Raw genomic sequence first — 19,554 nt, forward strand, 5'->3', positions numbered from 1 at the left:
AACATATTCACACTTCAACCATGAGCATTTCAGATTGATTAATATACCTGCCTTGAAAGTCTTGATGTGGTTACAACCCTAATCCACAATAGGACCTCATGGAATGCCTAGGATTCCTATTCCTTCTTGAGGACTCCATTATTGCCTACATCCCATAATAGATACTGATTGAGGTTGTTAGAATTTGGGTTTCTGGTTGACTGGGATGTGAGCCCTGGCCAAGCAGCAACCACAATCCTAGTCATGGTAAGGCACAAAGAACTCACGGAAGACGAGTCCAGGACCTGTTGGGGAGCCTGATCAGGAGGTCAGCACACTAGCCACTTGAGTCACTCTGGGGTCCTGGGTTCAAAATGGAGCTGCAGGTCCAGGTCTTCTACCCAAGGTAAGAGGCCAGCAGGCAACAGGTCAGCACAACAGGCCAGCCGTTCTTGTAGAGTAGCAGTCCAGCAGAGTGGCATTCCTTGTAGCAGCCCAACAGTCCTTCTTCCGAGCAAAGTATCCACAGGTGCAGAAGTGTACTGAACTGGTGGTGTCTGAGGTCCTTCTAGAAGCTTCTAGAGGCATGCCCTGTCTTCAAGCTGGCTGAAGACACAATACAAGGTTGTTAGGTCCTTTGTGTGGAAACAGGACACAGCCAATTCAGGTGTAAGTGAGAAGGCCCAGCTCCTCCCTCCCATCCTACCAGTAATGGCCCATCCAGTCATACCCAAGCTCCCATTGTTTGTGGCTGCATAGGGTGTATACACAAAGCCCAACTGCCAACTACACCCAGTCATGTGACCAGAGACAACCTATAGGCACCAAATGGCTAAGGCAAGAAAATGCCAACCTGCTACAGGTATCATTTTCAGAACTGTAATTTAAAATCCAACTTCACCATAAATTGGGATTTTACATTAAGATTCCAGATTCCAGTTATCTCCTCCTATTCGGAAATTACACTTATAAAATATAATAAGGCAACTACAGTGTTATCCTTTAGGAGAGATAGGCTATGCAGGAGTGAAAATTTAATGTAAGAGTTTTTCGCTACCAGGACAAGTAAAACTTAAAAGTACATGCCCAACCCTTTTAATACACCCTAGGGTAGGCCCAGGACATTCCAGAGGGCAGCCTGCCATCTGGACTGTCCTGGGCCTACCCTAGGAGTGACATATGTATTAACAAGCATTTGCAATGCAATAGGTCTCGCATTTATAGGAGTTTGAGCTATTGGCATTGTAAATGACAATGCTTTTTATTTAAGTTTGAGTTTTTTAAAACATAAATAAAAGGCACTGTCATTTATAATGCCAATAGCTCAAACTCGTATAACTGCGAGACCTATTGCATTGCAAATGCTTGTTTACTATTTGATCTATTGAACCACTTGGGTCCAATGTGACGCTTCAGTGCTTTATATTGAGGGGAGAGATTCGACCCTTTTATGTATGTGGGTTGGTTGTTTTTGTCTGCTATGTTGGGTTCTTCACCTCTGTTTTTCCTGCCTGCATATTTACTATATCAGGGGCCCTCTTCTTCTTTTTGATGAGTGTTTCCCCCGCCTGGCAGGGATGACGCCCCAGCACAGGGTGCATATGCCAAGTGTGAGGGAGGGCAAGCAGAGGGAGCTGTATTACAGGGCCCTGCCAGGCACACATGCAGCAGCCTGGTGGGGTAACACGAGGAGAGGGATGGGTAGGAAACGGTGCAGCGTTCAGTGGTCTGACATTGTGTGTAATTAAAGGCACTACTTCTCAGATGCTCACATCCGCGAAATGCCATGTGTTGCTACCAACACTTGATGTACAGATCTGGGAGCCAATCCTTAAATCCATCTAAACCTCAGTTGGGGATGTGTGTGTCTTTCTTTATGTGGGGACATGAGGCCCTTGCCAGACAGCTAAAGCAGGCTGTAGGCAAGACATCTACTGCCCAACTTCTGATGTTGGAAAACATTTGTTAGGACAGTAGCCTATGAATTTTCAGCATTTCTAAGGGTAGCGCATGGCACTTTATGATTTAGCATTTTCAAATAAAGTACGGCCCTTGTCCAATTCTTTGCTTTTTAGAAGGTACAAACAATTATGAAACGCTTTATGCTCCGCTCCAGATGTTTTAAATTAACAACAATTTGAACCATAATCCCCGTTAGTAGAGTAGACTGTCGAGCTCTCTCATCCTCTAGCAGCAGTCATTGGAAACTGTCATGGGGTCATCTAGTGAGGCCCAGGCCGTTTTAACATGTGATGTGAATACACCGCCGCATGTCCTGAAATCTGACAGATGTTTCCGCACGCTCGGTGCCGCTGGCGTCTTATCTTTCTATGAACTGACTGTGATGTACACGGTGACAATGTTTTTATGCATTGATTTTACTCCTTCACATTATTATTTTATGCTGCTCTCACTTTAATGTCTAAATACAGTATTTAATCTGTTGAATCTAACTGAATCTGGCGCAGAGCTGTAGAACAAATTTGTCAATGTATGCAAACATTCAGACATCCCCAATGGTAACTTGGTATTAATATAAAAGTTGAAACAAAACGTTTTTAATAAACAATATTTAACCCGGTTGGGATTTTTTCCTACCACCTGTAATGAACATGTGAGCAGATGTCGGCAGCGAGCGCTTAACCCAATCAGCTAGGATAGACAGGCAGGGCCGCGGGATGTCGAGGGACAGCCTGTCCTCGTTCTCTTAAACCCTGCTAAGTCTCTCTTCTGAACCCTAGAACATCAGGGCTGAGCACACTGGCAGCAGAGAAAGACGAGGCACTGGGGATTCGTGTGTTTCACAAGCAGTCATCACTGGGCCATCCTAAGGAGTTATGGGGCCCTGGGCCAGACATACTTTGGGGTACCCTGTTTGGAACAATTGTAAATTTATGACACATTTTCAGCTCAACCTAACCCCCTTCAGCACAGCTGGGGAGAGAAAGGTGGGTTTACTGATTGGTGAGGTAGAGAGAGGCGAGAAACAACGAGAGGTGAAGAGAGAACAAGCGTTGGCCGCTTTCGCAGCGATTGCCCGTAAGTGGTGTGTGCGAGTGTGTAGCAGGAAGTGGGATAAGGGAGGGGGGTAGCATGGTGAGCACTTTTGCGGATGCTTTGATGTTCTCAGTGGCCGCGCGGCTCACTGAGAACATCAAAGCAGCCGCGAAAGTGATCACGATGGATGACAAATGGTGCGCGCGCCCGGCGCACATGCACTGTAGGTGAAGCCCTCCAAGAAGCACTAGTTTGCACTTCCAAATGCCGCTTATTAAAATTCTCGCCAGAGCAGCGCTAAAGCGCTGGCTCAGACGAGACCTAAAAAGGACGGGTTGAGCCTGGCAAACGGCGTATTTTGCCAGGTTGACATGGCAGTTTAAAACTGCACACACAAGTTCTGCATTTGCCGACCTGTGACATGTTTGAAGGTCTACTTAAGTGGGTGGCACAATCAGTGCTGCAGGCCAACTAGTGGCATATAGTTTGCCGGCCCTGTGCACATGTAGTGCTCTTTTAATAGGGACTTATAAGAACATTTAATGTCAATTGGGTATAAGCCAATGTTACCATGTTTTAGGGAAAAAGCAGAAGCACTTTATCCCTGGTTAGCAGTGGTAGAGTGGGCAGAGTTTCAAGGCCAACAAAACTAAAGTCAGCAAAAACAGGGGGTCTGAAGGCAAAAAGTTTGGGTGAAACTACGCCAAGCATGCCAGGTCTAACAGAAGTTACTAATGCATTCTGATGTAGTTGATCATGATATGCAAGTTATTCATGGCTTATCCAGATAGGGCATTAAATTGTACATGTATGAAATATCATTTGAGTACTCTGGGAGTGCATGTATCCTTAGTAGAGTGTTCACAGATTACTCCATCTTTGGGTGAGTGCTCATGGAACATGCAGATGGTCCTCCTAAAGTAGACGTATTCTGTTTCCTTGTGGGGGTACTCGCTCTGCTCACCTTTCCCCACACTTTTCTCACACTTCTAAGTGAGAGTTAAAGTGTATACATGCAATATCCCTAGATTTGTAGGTAATGTGTATGCATGTTTTGGTTGTTCATATAGTTCATACAACTCCTGTCCCAACACAATTGTGCATGATGTGCCAGTATCTTTAAATAGGAGCTCACATATTTGGTAGATCCTGCATTGCATTTACCTAATGCCTATATACTGATGATTATAAAGTGTATGTATCCTATAACCTTGATGGGTTCTTATAGGTTATAAATATGTTTTGAGTGTTTTCGGAGCTTATAAAAAACATGACCATCAGATTAGCATAATGAAGTGCCTGTGACTTTTCATCCAGTGCAGGTTCTCATGGATTGTGTATATCCAATAGTATTATTAGTTAGATCCAGATTGAGGTTGTTTACTCTGTAAGTAAGTAAAGTTTATGAATAAAACGCACAATACCCAAAAGTATTGCGGCTCGGCAAAGACCAGGAACACGAAAGCGCAGATAGAAAAGCTCGGAAAAGTCTACCCTAGGTGATTCAGAGAGAGAAAAGCTATGTCTTGAGATGTCTTTTAAACAAAAGATGATCTTCTATTTCTGTGATTTATCGTGGCAGCATATTCCACAGTTTAGCTGTGGCAAATGAAAGGCAACTGGCTCTGTGAATTCTGGGCACTGCACCGAGCCTGTTGTTGACTGAACGCACTCTGCACCTGAAGATATGCATGTGGAGATTGCACCTAGCCCACTCTCTTCAAAGAATTGTTCATAAACGCCATCAAACCAGTCTTCTCTTGATGGGTGCTCAAAGACGGAAGATATCAATTGACAAGGTGTTTATATCCCAATAGATGCTCATTGATTTCATATGTCTCTTGTCTCTAAATGGGCGCTGATTTGTGCTTTCCTAAAATTCTTACTGCAGATCTTGCAGTTTCATTAACTGTAAACTGTACTTAACAAGGAATAATAAAGCTATGCCGTCTCCTCTCTTAAGAGGTCACACTTTTGGCTTTGCCAGTGCTTTTTTATATTCAACGAAGGAGTTATGCTGCATGGAAACTCATAGCTGTTAGTTTTGCAATGGATTTTGTATGGAGGACATTTTTTATTTACCTTCCTAATATTGCGGACAGCCATGTTAAACTACTACAATAAAAGTTTTAGAAAACATAATAATTACAATAAAATTAAATGTGAGCACAAATGAAACCCCTAAACAAAGCAGTAGTGGCCGCTGCACTTTGGAGGTGCTTGGTCTGCTAAAATTATAATAACAGGAAACATTTTCAAAAATGAAAGTAGGACAGGAAGCAATGGGGAGTGGAATAAAAATATGGTGCACAGTGGAGGCGCCAAAAAGGGAAATGCATAGAAGTGCATATAAAACCAGGGATGGGCTTTGCATCTGACAGCCCTCATATAAATTAATAAATACCAAAAAACATATAGGCGGTCGGTCTGGGTAGCGGAGTAAGTATAGTTTGTACGAAGGGCACAAAAAAAAGCAACAGCAAAGAAACACATGCAGCCCATACCGTGCTCAATGCAAACTGAGTGTATTTTATATTCAATAAGGGAAGGTTACAGTTCATACAGTGAGAACAATGCAAGTTCAAAATTATCCTGGGAAAGACAAGCAAAAGAGTAGGGATGAAAACCTTTGCATCAAAAGCACATACTTGAGATAGTCAGCATAGGCATCCAGTCAAGAGCAAGCAACCCAAAGCCAAGAATATATTTTATTTTTTGTAAACGATTGATAGATGGATAGATATCTAGATAGATAGGTAGATAGATAGATAATTGGATTTTGTCACATGGAAATAAGTTATACATGAAGCCCTGGGGGAGGTTGATGGTGCACAAGACTCTCTTATTGGGGCTCTGGAGAGTGCATCATGGAAACGTGAAGAGGCATAGGTTGTGAATGGTACACTGTTCTTGAGACATGCAGAATCTCGGGGGCATTGCAAGTTTGCCACATCCTAAGGCAGTGGCAAAGGTGGGTCAGGGGTTGTTGGTTGTTTCATGTGTCAGATGTGTCGCAAACTTATATATATATATTTTTTTACTTGGAGTAAAATTGTTCCAATTTTTAAATATTTTTATTATCTCCATACTTGAAAGATATTTTAACATAATGTCGAGGTATAAATATCCTGGAATTCGGGTTTTTTCGATCATAAAGAGTGCGATGTGAGTATATATTATATGAAAAAAAGAACGGGAAAAAAAAATAATATATTTTAAAATTGGGTAGATGTAGAGTTAAGCCTAGTGAAACTATACCTATGTATGCCTATCTTCACAATATGTTTTTAGCGTATATTCTGGCTGGACTATTTTTGCAGCACAACATTTATGCGCTTAATATCCTAACTTACCTCTTGAAGAGAACTGGGTTCCCCTTATCGCTCTTGTCAGAGAATTTCCGTGATGTTATACAAGGGGTATCTGCTCTTTGGGAAAAACCAGGGTTTTCTCTGAATCTATGTGTGGTGTAGCTTGGCTACTTTGTTAAACAACTTCCATGGCGCTCCTCTATTAGATGTAGAATTTATGTGAAAACCCAAAGAAAAATGGATAAGAAAGTAGCAATGTAATGAATAACGGTCTTTTTTGGTAGCCACATAACCACAGCAATTTGATCTGAGGCACAGTATACCAAGACACAAAGAGCAAGTACAAATGTCCTGAGAATAAATCTTGGCTGGTATCGAACGATTTAGATTAGTGTAGATAGTGGGAAGAGGGTAGAGGGACACCAGTTGGGAAAGTTATAGAACAGTTTACTTTAACCTGTTTATTGACAAACCTTGGGCGCAAAAGCTGTGATAGAAGGAGGTGCCTCCCCCAAAAGTGCTGAACAAAATACAGAGTGGGTCACCTTATATCAGAGCAAATAAGAAGGAGCGTGATCTGACTTTAAGCGTACCAGTTGGGTAATTTCATCAATCCGAGATGTGCTTAATTGCTTTCTTGTCCAATTCTGGCTAATCCAGTACTAACAATGTCTTGATAATGGCTGGCAAACCGTATCGAACTATTTTCATAACATCTTTAGTATTGAACGTATCTACAGGTGTCAATTGGAAGCATCTTGCATCTTGCATGTTCTTTTTTAGGTCACGCCCGAGCCAGCGCTTTAGCGCTGCTCTCACAAGAGCTTTAGTAAACGGGGGGATTTGGAAGTGCAAACTAGTGCTTTCAGGCCTCCAAATACAATGCATGTGCGCCGGGCGCGCGCACCATTTGGCAGCCTGCGTGATCATTTCGCGGCCGTTTTGATGTTCTCAGTGAGCTGCGCAGCCACTGAGAACATCAAAGCGGCCGCGAAAGTGCTCACCATTTGCCAGCCTGCGTGCCTCTCTCCCATACCCGCTCCCTTATCCCATTTCCTTATAGCGCGAGGAGCTGTCTATCCCTAGCGCGCTTCAACGTTCCTCCCCCACCACAGAGTGCGACTCGCGGCCGCGCGTCTTCCACAACTCCCGGGCTTGTTCTAGTACCGGTGCATATTTTTCTCTGCTCTGTCCCTCTAAGTAGCCCCAACCCATCCCTTCTGCGGCCACTGCTGCTGTGTGGAACGGTATATATGTTTATAAACTGCAACTTTACCAATAATCTAGTCTTAGTAACAGTCGCAATAAACTAACCACGAGACCGTGACTGAATATAAACTGAATACAACATATTGTCTGTGATCACTAACTGACGCTCAGCAGCATCATCACAGGTACAGTGTATGGAACAGCAGCCCATGCTTTCTTCACACATACATGAGGCACACCACATGCAGGAGTTGTGCATTCTTTGTTTGGAGGCAGAACAGGTACAATACACCCAGCTGTGCCAAGAGTCAAACGGAACAGTTTCAGCCCAGCAGATGCAAAATCCTCTCCCAACTCAGAACAAACTTAGAAAGGGTAACAGTCAAAGCTTCTCTTACATGAAAATATGCATGTCACTGTCACAGACATCTAGAGTAAAACTGTTAACGATGCAGAGACTCGAATCCCGTTCCCAATGTCCAAAGTCGGCAGCTCCGGAGGTTACTCCAGTCTCTCTCCTGCTAGACATCAGTGTGTTTGGCTGCAACTTTCATATTGTTTTCCGCCCTCGCTTAAAGCGAGCTGTCGATGGAAAAGCCTGCTTCCGCGGCTGGCCTTGATTATCCTTCCAGCGTCATGCAGCCAATCTTTCTTTTTACCTCCACCCAGGCCTACTCCCCCCGCCGATATCCTGCTGTCCATACTAGGCGCCTTCATAGCAACATAGCGGTAGCTTAAGTCGAGAGCTCCCGTAGGCGGGAGGGTTTGAGGCTCACCGCAATCCAGGGCAGCTTCCATGTGCGGGGGCGCCCCTGAGACCACAGAGGCTGCTCTCACCTCCAGGTTGTGCCGTCAGAGACCGCACTGATCGCTCTTGACTTTAAGAAAGCCCCATCGCTGTTAGGAGACCCGCAAATTCACCCCACAAGCCTCTGGTGGTTCGGAGGGTTTGTGAAGGCGGTGCGTTTACTCACAAGGTAATGACTTTCACTCGCACCGCAACTGCACATTTTTACAGTTTGTGATATCTTTTGTAGCACCAGTCACCTTAACTGGAGTTAATTTCAGCCACAGCTCCTGCCTCCTAGGGGCATGGATATTTAATTCATTCAGGTACCGCCGCCAGCAGCGAGTTGTGTAATGTTGCAATCTTCGCGTTGCGGAGCCATAATTTTCTAGCAGTTTAACTCGCCATCTTTGTTTATGCCACAGCTTCTGCCTTTATTAGGCACAGCTGTTTTGACCATTACGGTTGCAGTGGCTTATTTAAGCAGGACCCACGGAGCCTACTTCTTTTCGTGCACTAGTTTTCACTTTGTGCCCGTGTGAATGGCTGGTGCCGAGGCATTTTACTACTCCACTGCCTAGAGGTGATATGGAACTGATTTATTCGCATGCAGTGATCATTAAAGAGGGGCATCAAATTATTTCCGTCGGGCTGCTAGAGCCACGGCAACGCTGAACCAAGCTGGTGTGCTGCAACCCGCACCGCCTCAGCTGGCTCAACCCTTGACACTAACCATTTAACCAGCATTGGCATAGCCAATAGGTCTCGCCTTTGGGACCTTATAAGTGTTTAGCCATGCAACAGTTGCATAACTAAATACTTATAAGGTCCCAAAAGCTAGACCTATTGGCTATGCCAATGCTTATTTCTTTTTTGGTCTGCCATTTAGCTTTCTCTAGTCTGTTCAATCCTACTTATTTTACTTTCTATGAAGCAAAATGTAGGCATCGGACAGCTCTGGCCATCCGAATGTGGGATAGTTTTTGTATTCCTATGACCTTATAGCAGACTGTAATTCTCTACCAAAAGAGGGTCCAAGGATTTGCCTACATTAATGCCAAGGTAGTTGGTAGGTGCTCCTGTTTCTTCTGAAAGATGACATATTACATTAGATTAGGCCTCATCACTCAGATGCGGTTTAGGCTTGCTACCTGCGTGGCCAGTATTGCCATTCGACAATCTTGTGACCTTCTGTGTGTCTGCACTGGACACTGTCCTCTGCTAACCCTGTTAATGTATTGTCTACAGGAATTTTATATTTGAATGTACTGATTTGTTGACCCTCACTGTAAAGCTAGCCATTTTATAACGCCCATTTTAGTATATTTAGCACCCCAAGAGTTAAAATATCCATTTGTGTTTTTTAAGTTGGATATTGCGCTTAAGAATAGGAAAACCATGTCATCCTAAATGGTCACCTATAGTTTCTACTTTATCCTCCTTTCCTTTTTTATTCAAATGTTCTGGGACGGCTCTAGGGTGGTGCGACCGGTGCCATTGCACCCGGTGCTGACTTCAGGGAGCGCCGTGTTTTAAAGTTTAGTTTGGTTTTAAAAGCACCTTTTGCCTCGTTCCTTGCTTCCAGCAGTTTCCAGGCAACAATAAAAATGTCCAGATAACTCCGGTGATTAATGTTCTTCCTGGAGAGAGATGGGAGTTTTGTCTAGTTACGGTTTTGACTGCTCATTAAATAGCAGAGAGGATTAATATTCCTGCTGCAGAGAAAGTATACCATGCAGATCACAAAGTGCATATAATGTAAATAGGTCAATGAGTTACTGCCTTTGTCACAGAGATCCTTTTGTTACTTGCAGTTTATAACTTAATATCCTAATATAGAACATGACATTATTAACTGTCATCAAAGAACTGCATACACACTGCAAAGTATAGATTAGAACATAGATTAATGTTGCAAAAATGGTTCATTTGAGTCGAAATCTATTCTTATTAAAGAGAACTCCCTACTACGGTGTTCTGTTTTCAATTCTCAGTTTGTGCCTCTCCAGACCAAGCACTCTTAAACTATACTGCCTACCACTATGGCTGACATGTCACTCCTACACCGTGTAGTCCTCTGGTTTATGTAACATTTCCTATACCCTGCTTTACATACGTATAATTGATTGTCTCTGTGTAATGTGTGTGTGAGATGCAAAGTGCTCTGACACCCTACACTGACGTTATATAACTAATTAAATGCATCTGTAAGAGAGTAGTTATGGAGACTTGAGGGGCACTGTTAAAAGGTGGTGGTGAGGTAATCTGTGGTGGTGGTGGTCACCACCTCCACCAGCTGATGTGGGGCGCCAAACATTGTCGCACCAAGTGCCACCAGCGCTAAAGCCAGCTCTGCAAATGTCTTCTTGTGCTTATAAAGTGTATGTTTTAAAGACAAACAAGTGCTTCTAGCAGGAGCAGCTCGTGTCGGGGAAGAGTGGAAGAGCGGGGGAGGGAGTTGGAGGAGAGATGACGGAGACAAATTAAAAAAAAAAATAATCACTTACCTGCCGACCTCCAGGATTGTGTTGCGCTCTTCTGCTCCTCTCCTCTTCAGTGCAGGAAGGCACAGGCTCCCAGCCTGCCCAGCAGCTAATCCTGAAGCTACTCCCATGCATGAGAGCAGCTTCTGGATTGGCCTGAGTGCCGATGATCTGCGCTCCAGGACAGACTGGCAGTCTGTGCTTGCTCTCTCCAACCTCCGCAGTGCAGCTAGGGTTGGAGAGAGCTTCACTGCGCATGTGGGTTTGACTGGCCTGAGACGGCCGGCCAAACCCATATGCTCAGTGAATAGTAGTGCCCAACACTCCCCCTCCAGCAGTCATTACCCTGGCCTTGCCCCCAAGCCTCTGGAGAAAGAAAATAAAACGGGTTTGAAAGCCGTTTTATTTTTCATGTTTTTTAGATGCTGGCAGGTGGGGCGACGCTCCTCCGCCATAGCAGAGGAGCCGTCGCTGGCCTCTAGATAGCAATTCATTAGGGTGCGTATAGACGTGGGTCTAACACCAGTTATCGGGAATCAATTGTCAGGTATTGTACCCTAATATTGTAACTTAAAATATCTTCTGACAGAAATATTTTGTAGAAAAAAATATATTGCATTATTGGAGTTAATAATAGAAAATCGACACTCAATGCACCAACGTTTTTGCAAGCAATTAGGACACAACTTTTCTGTCAGATAATATTTTTCTTTATGCTATTCTGATGCATCCACATTTTGTGTATCCCATGAACTGCTTTCACAATAGTAGTGTATTCATTAACAAAGGTATTACTTGATTCAAAAACTGTATGGTGAATAACAAGATGGAAATTGCGTCAGCACAGCAATTTTGTTATCCCCCTTTGCAACGTGATACATTTTTTAAATGTGCATTAGTCTTACTGTCTCATGTTGGTGCGACAGTAAAGATACTTAACTATCCGTGAAAATTTTGATTTTGTCCAAGGTAGCCTTGGTTGCCTACGAGTAGCTGTGCTGCCTAGTAGGCAACGCTTGGTGTCAGATTGTGATTGTTGTATTGGGAAAGCTAGGGTAGACGGGTGTAGAGGCAAGCAATGGTCAAAGAGCGGACACCCCAGGCAGCATTAACCGGGGCAAGCCAAGTAGAGAAGGGTCTTGGAGGAGGAATTCAACTATTCAGTAGGGAACTTAGCAGTGGTGGGGATGCAAGGGTGTAACACCTGCCTGGACCTTCGCCTACTTACCCTGCCCATAGTGCCGCCACTTAGGGTGACACGAGACTCGGTGACCCCTCACTACTTTTTGCAGTGAGCCCCTCCCTATTTTACATTTTGCTTTTCTGAATAGTGGTGAGAAGCATTATTAAGGAGACAGAGCAGTGAAAGAACCTCCGATGAGTGACTGTAGCCATTGAATATATCCTCTCACAAGGAGCGAATGGAGATGAACGCTATGTAAGAGACACTTATTGTGTGAGAATGTGGCACATATATGTACCTTTAATGTAAGATTAATTTTATTCTGTCTGGGCAACTAAGACGAGTTTTATACCTGGCACCAATAATTGTCAAGGATACTGGGAAAGAGTGATTGCCTATCGGTCATTGGTTCTGCCTCACACGCGTCTTCAAGTTGCATTATTATTAACGTATCTCCATTCGGCATGCAGAGCCTATTAGTGGGTTAAGTGATGTTTGCATCGCCATTGTGTGCATATTGATTTTGAAAGCCATGGGGGCGGGGCAGAGTCACCCTAGGTCAGCCAATCCAAAAAAGCAGCACCTGGGGGTCACCCCTTGGGCAGAAACCCCAGAGATTGACCCATTTCTGTGTGCTTGGCCTCACATGCGGTTTCTGCGCAGTGTGTGCCTGTGCCTCTGAATAATCCATGAAGCAATGATCCATATACCCTTGCAAGAAATGCATTTCATCTCTGTGTCCTCCCGACTGCGGCGCTTTCCTCTGGAGGATCATCGTAAGCCTTATTTATGTGGCTCGTGGTTGTTATTGATTTGACTACAGCCTATTTTGTCACAGAGGCAAAATGAATTGTTCTGAAATCCATGTAAGTGCTTTTCTATAAGCCATCTGGGACCCTCCACATTGTAACAGCACGGTAATGTTACACGTGATTTTAGTTTAACATGTAAGAGGAACTAGAAGTAATTCACTGAATAGCCCCTTTCTGGCATAATTTCTCCGTCCCCGACACCGCTCGTGCATCGGAAACATTCAATGTCACTGGAGAGTGTTTTCCAACTGCTTAAATATCCTTCAATTGGGCGCTTTTCTTTTGATCTCTGGGTCCAGTGCGTGGCCGGTCATGCACCCCTGCGCCATTTGAGCAGCAGAATCAAAGTCTAGTATTGCTGTCTTTGTTTTGATGACATGACCGATTTAGCAGGCTGCTGTTTTTCCACAGAGATCGACAGGACCATTGATTCTCTACGCACAGCTTCAGCAGAAATTTGACTGTCAGAGTATTTTAATTTTATCGGATGGCTGCCATTGTATAGATGAGTTTTTCAAGGTGTCTTGAAATGAGCACAATTAACCTAACTCTTTCAGTTTCCTCAGACACCCTGGTCTCTTGTTTCAGCGTGAGTCAGAGGGGTGAGGGGGTGGAGTACGGTCTGTGCTAAACCCCACATTTCCTCTCCTGGGTGCAGTAAAGGTAGAACTCCCACTGAAGAGTTATAATATATTTTGCTTTAGTTTTGTGCCAGTATAATAACCGCAATTTTTAAACGTTAAAGCCTTTTCTAAAGCTGTGTGAACACACTTTTCACACAGAGCGTCTAGACACCTCCGGGTAGTAGTGCGCAGAGCGCCTAGACACCTCCGGGTAGTAGTGCGCATAATAAATTGTTATAACATAACAGAATAAGGGCCGTACTGGGAACCCAAAGCAGCCCTGGCAAATGTTGTCAGACAAGCCCCATAGGGTCCATAGAGAGCGAGCCTGACCACTACAAGAGGGGTCCCCAACCCCAAGTAAATATGTAGAACAATTGCATATTTTATAACACATTCTTCATTATATATTTAATTGTATTCGTTTTTAAAGCATAGTAAATCTTGAATATACAGTGCGCCAGGATGCAGCAATCTTTATTGGGGCTCTTCAATGATTCCCTCACTATGATCCTTCAACAGGGCATCTTATCTTTCCATAGCTCCTCTCTCACATGTATTTAATTTGTTTTATAGCGCCTATCATACCAGTGTAAGGTTTGGGATCACTTTACATCACACCAAAATACAGAGGCAATGAATCATCCATGCATAAATCAGTGTATAGAAAATGTTACATAAGACAAAGGGGAATACAAGGTGTAGGATGCACATGTCATCCATACTTTTTAAGAGTCTTTGGTCTGGAGAAGCTCAAACTCAGGATTCAGAACTTAACACAGTGGTTAGGGTTGACTTTACTAATAAGAATGTATGTCTACCCAAACACACCCTTTTTAGCAAATTTAAGCCAATGAAAGACGGGGGAAAAAACCCCATAACTTTCTAACCTATATTATGATTGTCATTTATGAACTGCACAGGAACAAAATAATCTCTGTGACAAAAGCGATAAACCACTGAGCTATGACCATAAAATACTGTCCTGTGATCTGGATAGTACACACTCTTTGCAGCAGGCATTTTAACCTTCTGCGCTACCTTAGTTGAGTAAAAACTGTCACTAGACAAAACTCTGATCTCTCTCTAGCAGGTACATTATCACCAGAGTTATCTTGGCACTTTTATTGTTGGCTGAAAACTGTTGGATATACAAGGAACACTGCAGTTCTCTTAAAACTGCTGCACTGCTACAAAACTGACCCCCAGTAATAAAAACACCTCCCACCCTTCACCCCCCCCCCCCCCTTCCAGGCCCCTGGGGAAATGGCCGATGCCTGTGTACAGCCAGTCTAGCCTTGCAGAGAATATTTATGGGACAGCATACTTCGCTCTTTATCACATCTCAGCCTTGTACATTACATACTACGGGCTCTGCAACCCTCTGCATTAGTATCTCTATGCTCTATTTTTGGATCGGCATGAACTAAAGGCCACTCCAAGCTTATTTAAATAAAATAAGATTCAGCACTGCACATAGCAAAACATTTTGTGAACCTCCCTCCTTGGTTCCTGTAATTTTTGTTGTTGATTTTTTTTGTTTTGTTTCAGGGATGTGTATTTTTTTTAAATGTAAAAAACTCCTGATTATTGACAATTGTAGTTTTTGCAGTGTCTTGCTTTCCCTTGGATTTCGCCATGCTGTTGCATCATTCAGTTTTTTTCCTGCATTTACCGGTGAAGCATGTAAACATTACGTAGTTTAAATTGTTTCTTGCGGACACCAGACGTGCAACCATTTTACTCGCCTTTGCTGCCTATTGGTTTTCACGATGAAATCCGATCTGTGTAGTATTTTGTTCTGCACATTTGTATGGCAATGGAATGGTATATTGCTATTTTCTTGTAAACCGTATTTGTGCCGAACTCACTATTTTTCTAAAAAAATTCTGAAAATAGTGAGTAAGCGAAATCAAAAGCATTGCAAAAGACCAGATTTTCATAGGCATAGGCAAAGCCAAACCTAAAATCATTTGTGCTCTTCCCATATTTCTTTAAAAAAAAAAAAAAAGGTTTTTGCAATAAATACGTGACGGTCTCTAGAAAAAACATGCAAACTTTGCACACCCTTACTTTTACCCTGTGATTCTATTTTCCAGTATTCAGTGAAATCTGCTATGGCTGAGATACTGATTTGTATGGATGTTTGTTTGTTACTACTGCAACCACATTGTACCACTGAAAAAACGAAAATTATATATGCAGATGACCTCACTTCACTGGCATTAGATAAAATTCAGACAGAGATCCACCATGTGAAGGTTACACGCAGGAGAAATCCTGAATGACTGGGCCTGGATTTGTGGCTAAATGTATGGGTTGAGAAATATTTGATTAATCACTTGTTCTAAACCCAATGTTCTAGATTTCTTTGTAGTTTTAAATTAGAAGTAGTAGTCTGTGCCATGGGCTTTGGTCATCCCTTGCAACAAAACGGCATGAAGGTTTCTAGTGTGTGCCAAATGTCCCATGCCGAGGTTTGCACAAGGCAACATATCTCTTCTTAAAGATGTATTTTTTGGGCTGTGTTGTATGTTTCCAGATTGGAGACTGAATATAGAAGCAGGAGGCTGGGTAGAACTTTATGTTTTGGGGTTTGCAAGTTGTTGGGTCATTTACATCTCTTCAGGCGAATAGTTGCCTGACTCATTTTCACCTGCACTTATCTCTGTTTGTTCCATTTGTCTCCTTAATGTAGCGTCAGGGATTTCATTTATACTCTTAAACGTCTAGATCTATTTTTCATTATGCCCTTGTAAAGCAAACTCATTTGGGTCTTGCCTCAGTTGGATGAAATGCATGGTATGCACTATACATTGCATTTTCTTCCAAAACAAATTTTATTGGGTCTCTGCCAACAAAAGGACCAAGATGACCCATATAAATACACGACTCTTCAGGATGAGACCCCACAAACCTATGCACAGAATACCCCCAGATTCATTGCATTTTTGATAAAAAAATGTATTAGATGACATTGTGTACATTGCCCCGTACATTGCTGATAATTTTGGATTTAATACCTATATTGTAATGGACTATTTTATCAAATGAAAGAAAGACCGAAATAGGCAAAAATTCTCAGCAGATTTGATTTTTATTTCTCCTAGTGGAATTGTGCTAGTATTAAAATCTGTTTCCAATACTGATTTCCTAGGCCTAATATATTTCCCACTGGACAGTCATCTCCTGCTGAACATACTCAACCTGAAATATCAAACTGTGCTTAATAGCTGACGCATTAATGTCAAAAACTCAGTCTAGCTTGAGGTCAATGGTAATGGTAGGTGGGAAAAAAAAGGCTGAAACCTCGGAAGCATACTTTCCCAAGGAAAACTGACCACCACTTATGAAACTGTTACCATCTCTTCTTTATTATCAAATCGTGCTAGGCTTAAGTTTTTTGATGAAAATAGTGAAATAAACCAAGTAATTGAAATCTTCGACGGTGAGTAGAGCAGTCATTCAAGTCTTAAGCTGCTTCTGTTGAACTTTTGGCCCCAGACCTTCAATGAAGCAATTGCAAGTCATCTTTTCTTAATGGGAAGGGTTTCGTAAGAGGATATGATAGAGGAGGTCTCGAATATGTACCTGCTATGCAGAGGAGATGGAATTGCGGAATCACCAACATTATATGTCACACTAGATTTAACCATACCTCATCCTCAGTTACTTTCTTCCAATATAAAGTACAAGGCGTACAGATGCTTATTTTTCACAAGACCTATTGTAGCCTGCCTGCAGAAATGTTAATGCGATTTTTATCAAGCAGATTTAAGTGAAAGGAAAAATTAACAAGAGACAGGTGAGCTGTATGAGGACATCTTGCTCATGGAGTATTCCTTGACTAAGGAGTGACGGATCTCCGTCTTAATATTGTACAGTCCGATTCCATTACAGAACATCCAGTCTACAAAAGATGCTAGCTTTTGGACATGTTTGGCTACTGTTTCAAGTCACCCTTTCTTTGCAGGTACTCCTACTTATTGTTTGCATAAAAATGGAACAAATTATAAATTTTTTATCTTTGATTGGATCTATACATATTTGTTTGATAGTGAAGTCAGAGCCTTGTTCTGGAAAAAAAATGCAAGTAGGCGTGCATGACTTCCATATTGATTGAGGAGACCGGGCCTGGTGGCGTAGTAAACTACTGCATCCGCTCCTTTAATCTGTGTTTGACCTTAGGCTCACAGGTTCAAATCCTGGCAGGACCACTGAGCCTTTCATGTTCTGAGGTCAATAAAATGGGTACCATTAAGTTGAGTAACAATAAACACCTGTGCCAATTGATCAAAGGGGAGTGTGTGATTTACAAATGCACACATGAAGGCAGAAGTTGGGCCAATATACTAAATTTGTGTGATTACTAAAGTATTTCTGTTGCCCCGAGAAAACACACTTTTAATTATTGTTGCCATTTAATTGGTGTCTTTCTGATAACTGAGTCAATATGTAAATAGTTTTTTGTCCCGTTAATAATCACAAACTATTTCTTTTAATATACCAAAGTGTTTATACGTTATTTGTTGTTTGTTTTTTGTAGGCATATTAGAATTCATTAGCATAGCGGTGGGCCTCGTCAGCATTCGAGGTGTGGACAGCGGACTCTACCTCGGAATGAATGAGAAAGGAGAGCTGTATGGGTCGGTAAGTTCTTTCTGTTTCAGGACATGTCAAGATCTCTGCACACCCTCACCAACATATATTTGCAGGCTTGCATCCCCCTCCTCACAACATTAGACAGTTAACAGAAAGACTGTGCTTTATACAGCCCATTCTATTGCACTTCATGTCTTCAAGGCCACAGGTTGTGAACAACCCTTTCCTAAGGTTCCATAAATAGGGGCTCAATTGTAGACTACACACAATACTTATGTGACCTATTAAAAAAAAAAGGGCCTTACTTTTTAGGTGTCCCCCTTTCGGATAGTGCAAGTTGTGTGGTTGATTGCTTACCATTAGTTGGCTGTATTGCTACTCTCATTTGCTTGCTTCTCATTTGATGGCTTGCCTTCCCCTTCTTGTGTTTGTCTCTCCCCTAGAGGATACCTTCTTTATGATCCTTTTCATTGGCTAACTTGTATCCTTCCACTGCTCACATTTATGGAACTACTTTTTTTTTATAGCAATCCATTAGAGTGCATGTTTTTTTTTTAGCTTTGTCACTTGTATGCTGATTCCTCGCCCTCCCCCACAAACACCTTCACCTCTCCCAACTTGTTTGTAAAAGCACAGCAACATGGATATTTTTGCTGGGATATGGTGCAAGAGGTTTTTGTTGTATCTGCTGCATTCCACATAGTGCATGAAAAACAATCTTTGGCACACAAACTCATCTGTGGTTTTGGATGACTGGCTAACTGCTGCACTCACTCAGACGGCCTTCTGAGGTAGAAGGTATACTTATCATGCCACCTCTCTTGGAGGCCATAAATCTGCTCCCTGGGCTCCTTAGACAACCAAATGACTGAACGCTGTCAAAAGTAAATTGGGCCATGGCAAGTGTTTCTCTTTCCATTCTGACAAAAACCTTATTCTTTTTTTAATTCTGTTGAACTGTTCTTACTTAAAAGTATTTGAAAAATAAACCATCCTATTTATAAAGATTGAAAGTATTCAATTCAATGTATTAAGGTTTCCTAAGATAAGTATTTGATTCTTTTCCAGTACTTTGAAATTTTGTAAAACATTTTTTAACCAATACATTACCGGCAAGCTGTGTCAAAGCCAACAGCTTGCACTTGTATTTTAAAGGGGAGACCTACTGGCTTTTCTAACTTTTTTTAAGCCAGCCAAAGTGTTAAAAATCTTTTTTTTTGTAGTGCTTATATCACCTTGGGGTGTACCATCCTGGCAAATCGTGGCTTGCATCCTGTTCTTAAAAGTGATTTTGTTTGCAAGTTTTTCTGCATTTCTTAGAGGTGTATTCTCATTTTCTTCCTGTTTGGTTTGATATCAGCTTGCTTCTGTTGCCCAGAAATTAACTGTAGTCTCTCAATTTGAACCAAATAATCTCTGTGACACCCTCCCATTTCTCATATGTGAGGTCCTGTTTTGATCTAAAAGAAACGTTTTTATGAATGTTGTATGAAACATAAACATATTTATTTGCAAAATGTCTGTAATCGACTCTCACATATCACCTACATTAAAAGTAAAGTAAAGGA

The 19,554-nt window shown here is 42.3% G+C and overlaps 1 protein-coding gene across 1 annotated transcript in view; it reads left to right on the top strand.

Moving 5' to 3' along the window:
• The window catches only part of FGF9 (fibroblast growth factor 9), a 98,839-nt gene that overhangs the window by 44,696 nt on the left and 34,589 nt on the right, over window positions 1-19,554 (top strand). The window contains exon 2 of the mRNA XM_085621586.1: window positions 17,931-18,034. Within this exon, the coding sequence (XP_085477712.1) occupies window positions 17,931-18,034 (104 nt within the window). The remainder of the gene's footprint in view (window positions 1-17,930; window positions 18,035-19,554) is intronic.

Source organism: Triturus cristatus, chromosome 8, assembly GCF_964204655.1.
Source record: "Triturus cristatus chromosome 8, aTriCri1.1, whole genome shotgun sequence".
Taxonomy (NCBI): Eukaryota; Metazoa; Chordata; class Amphibia; order Caudata; family Salamandridae; genus Triturus; species Triturus cristatus.